At 51.7% G+C, this 15,497-nt stretch overlaps 1 protein-coding gene across 2 annotated transcripts; it reads right to left on the bottom strand.

Annotated features, from left to right (window-relative positions):
* Positions 1-2,640: 2,640 nt before the first annotated feature.
* Positions 2,641-15,007, bottom strand: LOC116783972 (interferon-induced very large GTPase 1-like). 2 transcript variants are annotated; one of them, XM_032682078.1, is made up of 3 exons: positions 14,910-15,007; positions 6,656-10,559; positions 2,641-6,565 (listed from the first exon to the last, which is right to left on the bottom strand). In XM_032682078.1, exons 1-3 carry the CDS (start codon positions 14,920-14,922, stop codon positions 3,520-3,522), a joined length of 6,963 nt encoding a protein of 2,320 aa, XP_032537969.1. In that variant the 5' UTR covers positions 14,923-15,007; the 3' UTR covers positions 2,641-3,519. The 2 variants fall into 2 exon arrangements, with proteins under 2 accessions (XP_032537969.1, XP_032537968.1); XM_032682077.1 differs by having other exon boundaries at positions 2,641-10,559.
* Between the last annotated feature and the right edge of the window lie 490 nt (positions 15,008-15,497).

The raw sequence follows: 15,497 nt of genomic DNA, 5'->3' as shown, positions 1-15,497 counted from the left end.
CCTGAAGGTGGACATCTGAGTTGCCTTTTCTTTCAGGGCACTCAAGCAGCTATAAAGCTGATATTTGATCTTGAGGAAGATATTCTCAGCCCTGAGATTTCTTAAAATCATTCACAAAGAATTCTACAGAGAGAAACAGCCCATTCCTGTGCCCTTCCTTACCCAATTTTACCATCCCTCCTGGGCAGCAGGGTTTCTGGTCCTCCTGGTTTCATGGCCAAGAAGGTCTATAAAGTAGAAGATGGTGACATTGCCAGCAACACCTATTCTCTTACATATTTATTTTTATCGGAGTAGGACATTGCCTCAAGGACATAGTTGTTGCAAAGGGCAAATTCAGGACTACAGGACTTCACAGCAGCTTGAGGTTCCTCCTCTTCCTTTAGTCCAAGGTGGTTTTAAGCATTTTTAGACATATGACTCAATTTAAGAGCAGCAGCAGCAGCAGCTCACACAAGTTCTGGGCTGCTGCAGTATTGGGTTGCCTGAATCAGGAACACTTCCAACATCTTTTAAGAATCATAGGATCATAGAATGGTTTAGGTTAGAAGGGACTTTAAAGATCATCTTAAAACAAGCCTAGTTTTTTCTTTCACTTAAAGAATCTATAATCTGGACACCTCTGCTCCAACCCAACATCACCAGTGCAATTATTGTCCATAAAACCTGGTGTCACTCAGTTCCCTTCTCCAGCACCACCCCATCCAGAAAACTATCCTTCTTCCCAATATAATTTCCCTGCAAGTCCATGTTGCTTTTTCAAGCCACACATCTATTATAAAAAGGACAAAATGTTAGGAAGTGAAACAATGACCAAGCAGTGGCTGCAACTTAGACAACAAAGCTGCACACCAAAGGCAGAACAATGATTACTTTCTGTGAGGGTGGTGAGGCCCTGGCACAGGTTGTCCAGAGAAATTGTAGCTTCCCCATCCCTGGAAGCATTCCAGGCCAGGTTGGATGGGGCTTGGAGCAACCTGGGATAGTGGAAGCTGTCCCTGTCTGTGGTAGGGCATTGTAACTGGATGATCTTTAAGGTCCCTTCCAACCCAAACCATTCCATGATTCTACAAATAAGGAGCCTGCAGGACCAGAAGGAGCAGTCACTGCATGTTTCCAGGTATTTTATGCAACCCTGTGGTCTCACATATCTTACACAAACTTGGATGGTCCAAGATGGGTTGCACAAAGATCAGGGGGTCTGTGGTGAAAGCAGTCTCAAAGTGGACCTTCATTTCTCCTTGGAAGAAACTGACATTCAGGAGAAATTTGGCCAGAAAAGGCTTTTTTTCACTGGCCCATGACTGTGCTGTCACATCCCCAAGTTTGGGGCTGGTGCACCCAGAGGAGAACAGACGGACAGAGCAGCATTGATCCTTGCCATGTACTTGATTGTCACAACTTTTTATCAAAAGACCATCTTTCTTGATAAAAATAGCTTCACTGGGTGCCTCTGACAGCTTACTGGATACCTCCTGTAGCTTCCTTCGTGCCTCCTGTAGCTTTTGCAGGCAGCTCTGCTCCTGCAGCAGCCTGGCCTTTGCAGCAAGGCTTTTTAGCTCCATGCTCAAGGCAAAGGCGAAGCAGATCCTACCTTTTGTCAGTCCTTTACACAAGCTCAGGTCCAACCCTTGCAGAATGGCAGAGCTGCTGCATCCCAGTGTCGCTGGAAGGCACCGAGTCCTAGAATTGGTCAGGTAGGAAAAGACCTTAAAGCTGTTTCTGTTCCTTCCCACAGCAATGTCTGCAAGGAAGGACGTGCCAGACGATCCCCCCGAGGGAGATGCTGGCCAGGGTGGCCTGGCAGAGACATGGAAAGGTGCAGAGAACCATCTCCCTGTGCTGGAGAAGGACCTGGGAGCTGCTGGCAGAGGTGAGGGTACCAGGTGAGGGACCCTGCAGTGCCTGATAGCCCAGCCCAGGCCAGAGGCCACCCCCACTCACTCCAGTAGCTGCACTGGGACCCCTCTCAGCCCACAGCTGATACCATGGCCAGGGGCACCTGCACTCCCAGTCTGACTCCAGTAGCACCCAAATCTGCTCCCACCCTCAGGTCTCCCCAGTACCCTCGGCCACTGCAGCACATGCTCCCCCTGCCCAGCTTTGGTTCCTGTCCCTGGCTCCGTGGCTGCTTTCTCAGCTCTGGGGCTGGGGAGAGTTTGGGCTCGTTCCCTTTTGTCCTGCAGTTTCCCAGCTGAGCAGCTCCCAATCAGAGACCCTGGCTGGGATAAACCTTCTCAGCCCTCCGTCCATGGCTCACACCAGGCTTGGGTCCCACTGCTGCTTCCCTTGTCACCTGCTGAATCTGAAAAATCGGCCCAAAACACTGCTCAGAGACCTTTTTTTATCTTTAAGCAGCAAGGTATTTGTTTATTCAATGTTGGGAGCAAGCCAGCTCGTGCTGGACAAACTTGCTCAAAGGCTTCACACAAAATAAGCAGTTTTTATACAATTTTCGTATATGATTAAGCGCATATTCATGTGATTACAAAATCTATCTATGCATATTAATAACAGGCAGAGTATAGGTGGAGCTCAGGCGGGGCTTGGGGTGGTGCTTCTCTTGGCCCTCAATTTTGGTGGTACATCCGTTCTTCCTCCATGGGTCTGGGGGCTAATTCTCATCTTCCTCAGTTTGACCTCCCTTCTCTTCTATTGTTTTTGACCCGCTCACTGAAGCTGGGAGAAGGCCTTGGCTCCCAGCCTGTTTCTTCTATTCAAATGTCTACTTTATCTTACCGCATCTTAATTTATTACCTCTAGGTCTATTCTATGTTTCTTTTACCATACTCTTAAGTTTTGCTCCAGTAGGTAGAACAGAACGAGTACAGATCGTTTGGATATTCATAGCTTGTTAGCAGGCCCAAATTTCTTAGTTAACTCTTTTAGGCCTGGCTCCTGTTTCACTGCCACTCACATTGGTTTTCCTGGAGCTCCTGCTTTGTGGCTTGCTGCTCTATTTACCGTCCCTTCAGACAGTGAGGGCGGTCCTTGACCAGACCCCCTGAACCGAGCAGACCCTCTCCTGCCACATGCCCTCCCCCAGACCCTGGCCCAGGGCCACCCCCCTGTCACCTGCCCCTGTGCACAGCACAGGCACTCAGTCACCCCCAGCTGGGGCTTCCCTGGACAGAAAGGACACAGGGACCAGGATGGTCCAAACCAGCTCCTTTATTATCAAAGCCTTCAAGGGATTCCACTGAAGCAACTCATCGACTTGGTGCTTCCTAGTGCTGCCTTTGATCTTCCTCTGGCACTTGGGCTCCATCTTGGCCATGGGACTCATCACCACAAGGAGGGTTTTTGTTTTGCTCAAGGACAAAGCAGAGGGAAATGTTTATGGTAGGAAGGGAAGAGGATTCTGGTTGATCAGGAAGCGGGGGAGTTTCTGAGTGAGGGCTGGAGTAACACACCTTATTTCACCCAAATTTGTCAGCAGTTGGATACCATTGTCTTCCTGTGGCTTGACAGCATAAGCACTGAAACAGCATTTTGTGGACGGCCTTGTACTCTGTTCTTCTAAACTGCAAAGCCGTGGAGGTTCTTCCTTCCCATCGACATGGCATAACACTTGTCCAGCTCAGCAAGTGCTTCCTGCTTGGTAATTCTCTGCCAGGCCTCAGGGATTTCCCCTTTGCCCTGAAATTCCCCATTGTACAACCTTTCTAGATCTCTTCTGAAACGACACACAAACCATTTCCAGTATGCTTGCATGGATGGATCAGGAAGAATGTTCCAACTGAAAGATTTAGAGGCACTTGCAAAGTTGCTACGACAAATCTCAATGACCAGGTGGTCCGTTCCATGCCACTTCCGTCCTGTCAAAAATTCTGGTCTATGGAAGACAAGCTGATGGTGCCCATCGTGTCCCCACATGGTGTATGTGCAGACAGCCCCACAAAAGGGACACTGCGCCCAGCACCCCGAAAACTGCTCTGCCAGGATGGTGAGAGGCTGCTTTTCAAAGCAGCTCAGATCAGCAGCAGCAAATTTTCCCCTGAGCACATCCTTCAGGGCAGCCAGTTCTTCTGTCATAGCTTTCTTCAATAACTCAATGTCTGTGATCTCCTGATGCTCGATGCACCTCAGGTCACTTCTGGGCAAGTCAATCAGCTCTGTCAGTTCCCTACAAAATTCATCCAGCCAGAGAGAGGTTTTGTCCTCTCTGTCATTTCTATCTTTGACCTTTTCAGTTGATGAAGAAACAACTGACAGGATATTTCCATAGAGAAGATCAAGGGAGGAAGCTAAAAACTTCTCCAGCCTCCTGTTCTCATCTAAACAGTAACTCTCAACACGTCTCTCAATGTACATCTGAAAAAACTTTTTTGGGTGTTTCAGGTACTGCTTGAAATACTGAAAATTTTCTTGTTGTGCCAGGAATCTCAGGATACAAACCTCCAGATTGGCTTTGTTGCCCTGGAAATCTGGGACTTCTCCCTGCATGTCCCCAGCAATGGCTTTAGCCGTCCCCTCAAAGATGGCCTGGTGAAGAGCTGGGGCAAGCTTGTCACAAAGGAAAACAGCAAAAGCTGTGACAGAAGTGGCTCCTTGGCAGGAAATCTGGAAACATGTGAAGAAATCTTCTCTTTTGCTGTTCAGGTAGGTGACTGGGTCATTTGCGTTCTGGAACACTTCGTGCATGGCTTTAAACCTTTCTGCTGCCATTTTGCAGAGGTACACAGATAAATCTATGACGTAATCTTTTTTAACCCTAAATGGTGCATTGCTGGGGATGGAGTTCACACCTTTCTGTACTTCATGGAGTATTTCATGAATAAAGGTTCGACTGTAATCCATTTTCTTCTGTTCCTTCTTTTCAATGTTTGCCCACACACGCTTTATGATGCTGTCTGTGATGTCCCGCAAGTTCACATCAGCATTGGAAACTTTCCATGGGAGGAATGTTTTCCAATGGTTTGTGACATATTTCCTCAAGTCCAAAGAAAATTCTCTGTGTTTGGGAAATGACCTGATCCATGCATGAAAACCAGGCTCCATAAAAAGCTCCAGAAGGACATCTTCTAGTTCTGCATCAATGTCCACCCGTTCCAGTGGGGGAGCAGCACGGGAGACTTCAGCAATCCACTCAGCCCAGAGAGAAGTAAAGCTGTCTCTCAGTTGTATCTCACTGAGGCTCTTGCCTTTTAGAGTCAGAGCCAACTCCCTGCTCTTTCTCAGGAGCTCATCTTCATATTCTGACTTCCTTGCAATGAGTTTACTCTGGGTCTTCTGCAGTTCAATGAGACTCTCACATTTCTTTTGAGTTTCAAGAAGAAGAGATTCTTTCAGATCTTTCATCTTCAGCTCTGTGCTGCTTTTCCACTGGACCTGCATCTCACAGTCTTTGACTTCCCTGAAAAACTTTTCCATGTCTGTCACGATGGCATCACTTGTCTCTTGCACGAGCCCTTCTAGTTGTTCTCTGGTGACTTTCTGCAAGTCTCCATTCCGAATTCTGTTGCCCAGTCTCATTTGTACCTCTGAGATGTGACTCCTCAGCCTCCAGGTCCACTGACTAAAGGCAGTGTCCAGTTTCCTGTACACAGCAATCTCCAGTAAATTCTTGAAGCTGAAAACAAAGTTCTCATTCAGCAAAGCATTCCAGAGGTCACCAATACGAACTTTCAGGCTCGAGAGCCTCAAAATGCTGCCTTGTGACTCCTTCTTGGCAACCTGGAGAATTTTTCTCTTTAATTGCTGGACGTTGTGGCTGTAGGTGGGGTTGGGTGGTGCCATTGGGGGGTTTCCTTCCCACAGGTGAGCTAAATAGTGAACGTGGGTGTTCACATCAAAGTGGATGATGTCGCTGAAGGAGGAGACGCCACAGAATTCCTGCTGGGCAGCTGCCACTGTCATTTCATCCAGCATCTCCTGAAAAAGTCTTTGTCCTTCCAGGTTCTGTTCCTTGGCAGTAACTTCTCCGACATTTTGGTGGACAAAGAGGCAGCTTGGGGAAAGATGTACTTCCTTCATCCTCAGAAAAGCCTGCACAGTGATCTGAAGAACATCCTGCATGTCTGAGGGATTTTCCCCAAAGATGTTGATCAAGGCCATGTTGCTGATGCCAATGACAAAGGTGGCCAGCTTGTTATCATGATTCAGGGACTGTTTACTGCCCATGACTGGGGCACAAAGCCCCTTTGTGTCAACAACCAGCATGTAATCAAAACCCACGTCCTGTTGCAGCTCCTCGTCCAGTGGAAGGAGCTGCATAAACGCTCCCCGGGTGCATCTCCCCGCACTCACGTTGAACTGCAGCCCAAACATGGCATTCAGCAGGGTTGACTTCCCTGTGCTCTGGATGCCGAGCACAGAGAGAACAAACACTCGTTTGTCCCCCAGCCTCTCAATTAGGCTGTCAAAGATTGCTCCCACCCAGCGCAGGGGGAGGTAAGAAGCATCCCCATTCATCAGCTCCACAGGATACCCCGAAACCATCAGCTCTGCTGCCATTTGGGGCAGTTTGACAACATTTTCATTTTCTGAGCTCATTAATTGGACAGCTTCATACATCTGTCCTACCTCTCTCAAAAGATGCTCAAGGCCAATTTCTTCAGAGAGGTCATTTAACTCACTGTTTTTTTCCTGGTCTTCCTTTCCTGTACAGATTTCAGACCGTAACTTGTGTTGGTCTCTCCTCAGTTCTTCAAGGCAACCAGAGGACAGGTCATCCATAAAGACCTTCATCCACTGCAGGAAGTATTTCTTGGTATCTGCTGGCTCTGACTGGAGAAAGCCAAGGAATTGGTTCATCAGCTGATTGAAGGGAAAAGCTTGCTCTAATTGCTTTCTTCTTATTTCTACCTTTTCAGATTCAATTTGGCTCCTCTGGTGCCACAGTTTTTCTTGAAAAGGCAGGAGCTTGGATTTGATCTCAGACAGCTTCTCTTTCTTCAGAAGAGTCACCAGCTCCTTTGCCTTTGCTTTGGCTGTCACACATTCAGATTGATCTTCATCCACTAAGAATCCGTGCTGGCGAGCTTTGTCCAGGCAGGCATCCAGGCTGAAATGTGGGTTGGACCCTTTCAGGAGATTCCCGATTGTTTTGCTCAGCTCATGCAACGTTACTCTTTCATTTCTGTTCTTGATCCCTATTGTTATGTTTTTGCTGGATTGTCCAGCTGCAACCTTCTCTTTGTCAGTGAGAAGACAAACCAGAGGCCTTTGCGACTGCGACAGGTCACGCAGAAGTTTTTTTCCTCTGCCGTACATGTGCTCAGACTCGGATACAAGAGCCACGTTCACAGCAGAGATCTCCTGTAAGAACTGCAGCTGTGCTCCGTGACCCCTGGCATCTCCATGCAGGTTACAGAAAGCCACACAGCACTCAAAGGTGTCATCGGGGCTTCCCTGGGGACAGTACCAGGCGATCTCCACAACACCTTCCATCAGCAAACACTCTCTGGTGCTGCCTCGGCAATGGCGGTGGAAAAAGGTGTCGTGTCTTTGTTTGCTCAGCAGAGCATTGAGGAGCTGAGACTTGGAAGAGGTGGCAGAAGTGCCAATGCGGATGAAGGACACGATGGGTATCTCTGCCTGATGAATGAGTTTGTTATTGTAACTGTTCATTCTGGGCTGCTGTCCCGACTTCTCCACCTCTTTCCAGCTCCTTTTGATTTGGCTGAGAGCCCAGAGTGGGAACTCAATCTGGGCAGTGCCCGGCTTGGGCACCAGTAGAGGTAGTGCCAGTTGGCAGAAGGCCAGCTTGGTTGCAATGGACTGTCTCAAGATGTCATCAGCACAGTGGAAAATTGCCATCTGGAGGTCCATGGGGTGCACATGGCCCTCCCTGCTTGCAGCTTCAGGGGCTGCTTCCTCCAAAACATTTACAAAGTTTTTAAAGAAGTCTGAGGCTTCGTGCTCTTCCTCTGTGGTTTCTGGCACAGGGGCAAGTCCTGGGTTGCTCCCCTCCCTGCAAGTCAGGTACCTCACCCGATAGTCCACGGTTAAGAGCTTCTGCAAGAAGTGAAATGGCAGTTCTTGGTCCTTGCTGGGCTGTCTGTCATGTAGAGATGTCTTGCAGATGATGTGGAAATCTCTCATCCCCATTTTTCTTGGATAGTGACTTTCTAGTCCAAGGCGCTTGAGCAAGCGGAGGAACTCTTGGTTTGCAGTGGCTTGATTTGCTTTGTATTTGCTGCCACCTAACATGGTTTTGTACAAGTCACATTCCAGCATCTCCCAGTCTTCGCATTCCCTGTGCTTCTGGAGGAGATTCTTTATCCCTGTGGACCATAAGCCTCTCATGTGCCTTTCCATGAAAACTAAACGCTCCCTCTTCTGCTCTGGGGACAGCTCTTTACTTTCAGGTGTCACAGTCAGACCTGTCAGCAGAAGGGAGGCCTCAGCTCTGTCAGCATCTTGTTCCTTCAGATTCACATACTGCTCATGTGCCGCTTCCATTGCCTTTGCCATGTACTGAATTTCTTGATGTCCAAGGAGGCGCTGAAAATTGCTGCTGTCCACCTGATACCCTGTGCTGGTCACAATTAAGAGCACCAACAGTTGCATGTCCTTCTGAGCCCTTTCCTGGAGAGACTGGAGTGAGGTATGAATCACACGGCTTATACTCCAGGTGGCTTCTATCTTTGCTTTCTGAATGGCAGTAGCAGAGGTTCCTGGTGTGTAGGTGACAGCACGGATGTGCTCCATCATTTGCTGCAGTGTCTCCATGAGCTGTTCAAGCTCAAAGGCTTTGGGAGTTTTGGGAAGCCTGTGCTCAGTCTGGAAGATCCATTGCATAATGAAGGAAGACTTGGGGAAGTTCTTGACAGAATTGATATGAGGATCCAGGAGGCTCCACAACAGTGCCTTGATAGAGGTGGAGTTTTCTGGAGGTGACTCCTGGCAACTCCTCACAGTGTTCACCAGAACCTCCTGCAGGGCTTTGTCCGACAGGCACACCTCAATCCAGACACTGGGGTTCTTGGTTTTTGCATTCAGATTCTCTTTTAGATCCATCAGCATGAGCAGTTTCCTTTCATCCACTGTCCCCTCCCAGGTCTTCACAAACTCCATGAAATCTCTGGCCTCTTCCACTGCACTGGCCAGTTCCTCCCTAAAAGTGGTGTCAACGCTCTGATTCGTCAGTGCTTTGTACGCAGCCCTGAGGGCGCTGCTCATTCGATAGACGGACTGAAAATCCCTGCTGTGATTGCACAGGATGACATCCCACACTGGGATCAGCTGGAAGCCGCGGTCGATAACACACCACGTTGAGTTATTGGACACAAGCCCCATCTTCCACTGAGGAAGAGAATCTGTCTCTGATGGGCCCCCTGTGTTGACCACGTAGAGCTGAATCGCTGTGTGGGAGCTCTCTCCAGCTCTGCCCTGGACAGAGGCCTTTGAGTTGGATTGGGAAACAGTTGCGGCCCCTCCTGCACTGGCCCCAAAGGCGCTGAGACTGGCCCCGACAAAGCTGTTCAGGGCTTCAGATGTTTGTCGCTTCATCTCTTCCCTCTGCTCGGCTCTGAATCCTTCTGTAGACGCCTTCCACCAGAATATTCCTCCAAAGTGGAGGGGACCCTGGTTGACGTGGGACCCAAACCTGTGGAAGAAGCTCTCCAGCAGTTTGGGTTTGTCTTCTTCCCGAGTGAAGCTCAAAAGCTGCTCCACATCTTGCAGCTCTTGCAGGGCTGCGTCCGAGAGGAGTAGCTGATGCCTTTGGAAGAAGCAGGAGGCCAGAGGGATGTACTGGAACTTGGTGATGCAAAAGTAGCTCTGCTCAGACTTGGACTGTTGAGTGTTCTCTGACTGTGAGGAGCTGCTGTAATTTACACCAAGGTCTAAATTAAACCACCAGGACTCGGCTTTGGCAGAAACACTGATGGTGAAGCCCAGCTGCTCCATGGACTTGGTGAAAGAGGATTCTGCTGCATTGGAGGAGAACTCCTCCCTCTCAAGCACCGATCCTTGCTCTGGACCGGCGAGCTGGAATCCCTCAGGAACCCTGATGAGCTGCTCTCGCTTTGCCAGCACATCTTCAGCTCTGCTGGTTCTGTAGATGCCCTGCAGGGCCAGTCCCCCTGACGCCTGCCTCAGCACCTCCGTGTCAGGGATGTTCTCCCTCCTGCCCACTGACAACTCCTGATGCTCCAGCTGCTTCGAGTTGCTTTCCAGCACATCTGCCAAAGGCTTCTTTGGCGCTGGCCAGAACTCTTTGGGAACCTCTGTGGTTTCCCACTGAGCCTCTGCTTTCTGCCTTACAGCATCCTGGCTGTGACTGCGGCTGTTGGGAGTTTCTGTCAGCTCATTCAGGACTTGCTTGGCCACTTCTTGTCTCTGCTTCTGCAGCTTCTTAGAAGTTGCTTTCTTGTCTCTTATTTTCAGGAGTTTCTGGAGCGCCTTTTTCTCCCAGGAGTGCCGCACTTGGCACTCCAGCTTAAGGTAGTCTTCATATTGCAGATGTTGCAGGGCTTCTGTGCACTGGACTCCCAGGATCTGGGACAGTTTGGGGAGCCAATATCCAGCCTCCAGTCCTTCCTTCTGAAATACCTCTGCCAGGAACTGTGCTTTTCCATCCCACTTTTGGATGTCGTCCTGTGAAGCCATGGCTGTGAGGGAAGAAAAGAGACTTTCCCTAAGGTTTGTTGTGAGAGGCCCCACGCTCCTCTAGGAGACTCTGCAGCAGCTCTGGACCTGGAGATGTTCCCACCTCGCTGCTGGAGCCCAACCACAAGACCCAGGGTCTCCTTCCCAGGACAATGGATGTGTCTGTTGTGGAATCAGCCCTGAAGCTGAGTGTGTATTCCAGAGACAACACACACACAAAGTTGGCCACACAACCTGCCACGGACAAGGTGTCACTTTCAACATCGCCCACATCCTCTCAACAGGACTCCCAAATCCGTAAGTGCAGAGAGTCGAGGGCATTCCTGGATTCCTCGTGATCCCACACCCCTGTGTGCATCCTGCACCCTCTTACCAGCCCCAAGGCTCTCCTGTTCACTGGCTGCTCCACCTTGGTGCTCCCAGCACACAGAGGCAGCACTCATACACTCACCCCACAGATACCTCCCTCCTCAGACACACTCACCCCAACCCTGGCACGGGCACAGGGGTGGGACCTGTGCTCCTGCTCCAGCTGCCACCACTGAGCCCCTCACTCACCCCACTCGCACCTGTTCCCCCAGGAGCTGCCCCTTGGGACACACATGGTTCCCACCCCAGGGCAGTGGGAAAATCCAAGGTGTCCCTGCCCAGAGCTGTGCCTGGGGCATCCTGTTGGCCCATCAGTAGTGACTGGAGACTTGGGGAGCCAACTCGGAGAGGTGCCCCCTGGGATTTGCTCCTCATTACCAGAGAGGGTCTTGTGATGGCCTTTGGAGCTGACTTGGCCACAGCCACCACAAAGGCATCAAGTGTAAAATGTCTGGTGACAGGAGGAAAAGTGCCAGCAAACCTTCAACCCTGAACATGAGGAGAACAGACTCCAGGCTGCTCAGGGAGAGAGTTTGGGACGGCCCCTGGGAAGAGGCTTTGGAAGGGGCTGGGCTGCATCAGTGCTGGTCACTTTTTATGCACCACCTCCTAAGGGCAGGAGCAGGAAATTCCCAAATGTGGGAAGTCAAGCAGATGAGGCAGAAGGGCCTGGAGAGGAAGCCATGTGAGGACACTGAGGGCACTTGGTGTGTTCAGCTGGAGAAGAGGAGACTGAGGGGAGTCCTCACTGCAGTTACAACTTCCTTGAGAGGGGAAGAGGAGGAGCAGGCACTGAGCTCTGCTCTGTGGGGACCAGTGACAGAACCCCAGGGAATGGCCTGAAGTTATGTCAGGGCAGGTTTAGGTTGGATATGAGGAAAAGGTTCTTTACCCAGAGAGTGGCTGCGTCCAGGAATAGGCTCCCCAGGGCAGTGGTCACAGCACAAGGTTGACAGAGCTCAAGAAGCATTTGGATGATACACTTGTGCACATGATGTGACTCTTGGGGATGGTCCTGTGCAGGGCGAGGAGTTGGACTTGATTGTTGTGGGTCCCTTCTAACTCAGAATATTCTGTGATTCTGTGAACCCCCCAAAATTAACCCTGTCCTGGTTGGAACCAGGACATCCCACAAGAAGGACCTCAACGGGATGGAGAGTTGGTCCAGTGAAAAATCCATGAATGTCAAGGAGTCCAAGTGCAAAAGGCTGCACCTGGGTCTGGGGAATCCCAGGCACAAAGACAGACTGGGTAGAGAATGGATGGAGAGCAGCCCTGGGGAGAAGCACTTAAGAGTGCTGGTGGGTGAGAGGCTGGACCCAGGCCAGAAATCCTCTGTGTGCCCCACAGCGTGGGCAGCACGGGAGGGGGGATTCTGCCCTCTGCGCCACTCAGTTGAGACCCCACCTGCAGAGCTGCCTCCAACTCTGGGGAACAACAGCACAAGGATGTGGAGCTGCTGGAACGAGTCCAGAGGAGGCCACAGAGATGCTCCGAGGGCTGGAGCCCCTCTGCTCTGGAGCCAGGCTGGGACAGCTGGGGGTGTTCACCTGGAGAAAAGAAGGCTCTGGGGAGACCTCAGAGCCCCTTCCAGTGCCTAAAGGGGCTCCAAGAGAGCTAAAGAGTGAGAAATGGCACTGGGGTTGGATCCCACCAGGCCCTGAGCCCCCACCCCACGCAGCTACTGCACTCCTGCCAGCAGGACAGGGCAGAGAAGGTGAAAAGCAGAGGGGAGAAAAACGGCTGGGGTGAGGTCAGGGGAGTTCAGGCAGCAGAGGTAAACTGGGTGTGCTGGTAAAGCAAAGGAGGAACTTTAGTCATCAATTCCCCTCGGGGTCAGATGTGCAGCTGCTGCCTGGGCAGCAGAGCCTCGGGGTACAGGGCAGCTGCTCTCGAAGGCACCTGCTGGGTCATGACCACTGCTGGATATTGTCCCCTCAGGCCACTTGCCCCAGCTCTGTCCCCTCCCAGCTTCTCTCCCCTTGCAGCACTGCCAGCACTGGCTCAGTCTCAGCTGTCGGTGGCTGCGCTGGAGAACATGAACTCCAGCCCAGCCAGACCCTGAACCAACCCCCAGGCACCCTTTGCAGTCCCAGCACGGCTTCCTATTGCTTCAGGAACAGGGAAAAAGCCACAGGCAACTGTGTTAGTGCAGAGAACCACTGAGCACGTTTATGGGACAGCTCGGGATCCCTTTCCTCCTTGAAAGCGAGGGAGGGAAGCAGCAAGGCTGGCAGGAGGACCTGCCATGGGAATGCCTGCACCTCATTTCTCGGGAGCAACCCCCTGAGAGTGTTTTCCCCAGCTCTGCCCCACGGAAATGGGCTCTGGAAGCGTTTGTGCCTTTGAAGGGCTGCAGCAGGGAGCAGAGCGCTCTGGGCTGTGAAGTTTCGACTGTAAGAGAGGTGAATCCCACCCTCCCTCCACAAGGAGGAAAAGAACAAAGTGTCCCCCCAGGCCTGGGGCCAGAGCAGGAGGTGCCAGGAGGGCCCCTCGTCCCCCCGGAGCTGCCCTGCTCCCTCAGGAGCAGCACGGGGCACAGGCAGCAGTGTAGCACACAGATAACATAGAAATGCCAAAAATAATGTTTAGCCATTGTTTCTGCCTGTCACAGCTTCCTACCAAAAATTCTCTGTTGGCTTTCTATTGGAAGTTCTCAGAAGAGCTTCCTCCTGGAGTTCTCCTGCCAAAAGATCCTGCTATTGTTTATCGTTATCGTATCTCCTCGAACATCTGAATAGGGTTATGTGCCAAGAAACCACCTACAATCTCCTTTGAACACTGTAAAAGCTGAGGAAAAATTTTGGAAAATCAGGGAGAGTAAAAGGGAGAGACAACCAGTTACCCTAGCTGAGAAGCTCTCCCCAGCTCCCCTCACCTTTCCTCTGCCACCGCATCCTGCCTGCCTGTCACTGGAGGCTGGAACTCTGCTGGCCTGGAGACGACTGAGACCCACCTGCGTGAGTTTTATCTTCCCTTACGGTATTTCTGAGGGCCGAAAGGTGCGGCTGAACCGGGACCCGTGCACGGCCTGGGAGGCTCGGCGTGAGCAGCGAAACTACTCTTCCTGGCTTCATTCCAGAGAACTAAAGCTGTTAAGACACCCCACCCCCCACCCCACCCCCGCAAGCTAAAGAGATAACATCGAAAAGCGGCAGAGATAGAGAAAAAAAAAAAGGGTAGAAACTGCTTCTTCCCCCCCCCTCCCCCCCAGACCAGCTCGGTGGAAAGCTAGCTTTGGTGGTATCTTTTCTCTGCTTCTAGAAGTAATCTTAGCATTCTCCAACTTTTCTTATTTTTTCCTCTTTGTCTTTGCATCTTTTAGCAATTAATAAAATCAGTTTTCGTATCAACAGATAACTCGTGTGGTTTCTAATTTTGCTTAAGGGAATATTCGGATCTGAAGTTCTTTCTGCAATATTTGACCAGATTGTAACAAGCACTCCCAGCCCCAGGACGGCCCCAGCACCCCCCGCTCCTGCCTTCAGGGCAGCGCAGCCCCCGGACCCCGCCTGGGGCTGGTGGTGCCCGGGGCGGGCAGGATCGGCCCCGCCTGCGGGGAGCGTTTCCAGCTGGGCACGGGATGCAAAGGGAAGGGACTCCGCAAGGGATCTGTCCCCAGCCAGCCCCGCTGCCGGCTCTGCGCCGGGCTTTGCACCTCTACACACACCACTCTGCCCCTGAATCCCCCCGGATCCTACTCCTTCTCCCCGCTCTCGCTCCCTCCCCCTCCACCCCTCCTCTTTGCCACCCTCCCAGCTCAGCCCCCGCAGCGCACGCGGATCCCCCGAGCTGCCTCAAAGCGGCTGTGAGCAGCCTCCAGCCCCGCTCGGAGCACAGACCACCCGTCCACTGCCCTCAGACCCCTCTTCGGTTTCCCTGGCATCTCCCGAGCCATGGAAAAACTACAGAATGGGAAGCAGAAGTTCCCGCTCCGCAATGATCCCGGCTCCCAGCCCCGTAGCTCAGCCCCAGGGTCCTACCGTATCCCTCCATGCCCGGAGCTTCGGGGCTGGGAGAAGCCCAGCGCAGCTCCCCTCGTTGTCTGGCCCCGGCTCTGCCGTAGATGCTGCTTTCACTTTCAGAAGGGTCGTGGGGCGTTGGCTGCTGCTTTCCTGGAAATGGGGCGTTTAACTGTAACAAATTGTGAAAGTGAAACTGGGGAGCTGCTGCCTGGTTCGGGGTGAAAAGTTGATCAATGAGAGGTGGACTTGATGATCTGGGAGGTCTTTTCCAACTCTAATGATTCTACAGTTCCATGAAAAGCAGCAGGAGCTGGGCATTGCCTGGGCCTCCTGGCTGGAAACCACCCTGTCTGTGCCTCTATCCCTAGATCATCGTGTCTCAGAACTGGGTAACCTGTGACAGGGCCTCACCACCCTCACAACCAACAATTCCTTCCCAAAATCCCATCTATGCCTGGCCTCTGGCAGTGGGAAGCCTTTCCCCTTTGTCCTGTCCCTCCAGGCCCTTGTCCCAAGTCCCTCTCCAGCTCTCCTGGAGCCCTTTTAGGCACTGGAAGGGGCTCCAAGGTCTCCCCAGAGCCTTCTCCTCTCCAGGTGAACCCTCCC

Source organism: Chiroxiphia lanceolata, chromosome 3 (assembly GCF_009829145.1).
Source record: "Chiroxiphia lanceolata isolate bChiLan1 chromosome 3, bChiLan1.pri, whole genome shotgun sequence".
Classification (NCBI taxonomy): domain Eukaryota; kingdom Metazoa; phylum Chordata; class Aves; order Passeriformes; family Pipridae; genus Chiroxiphia; species Chiroxiphia lanceolata.
This window is presented reverse-complemented; position numbering and strand designations above follow the sequence as displayed.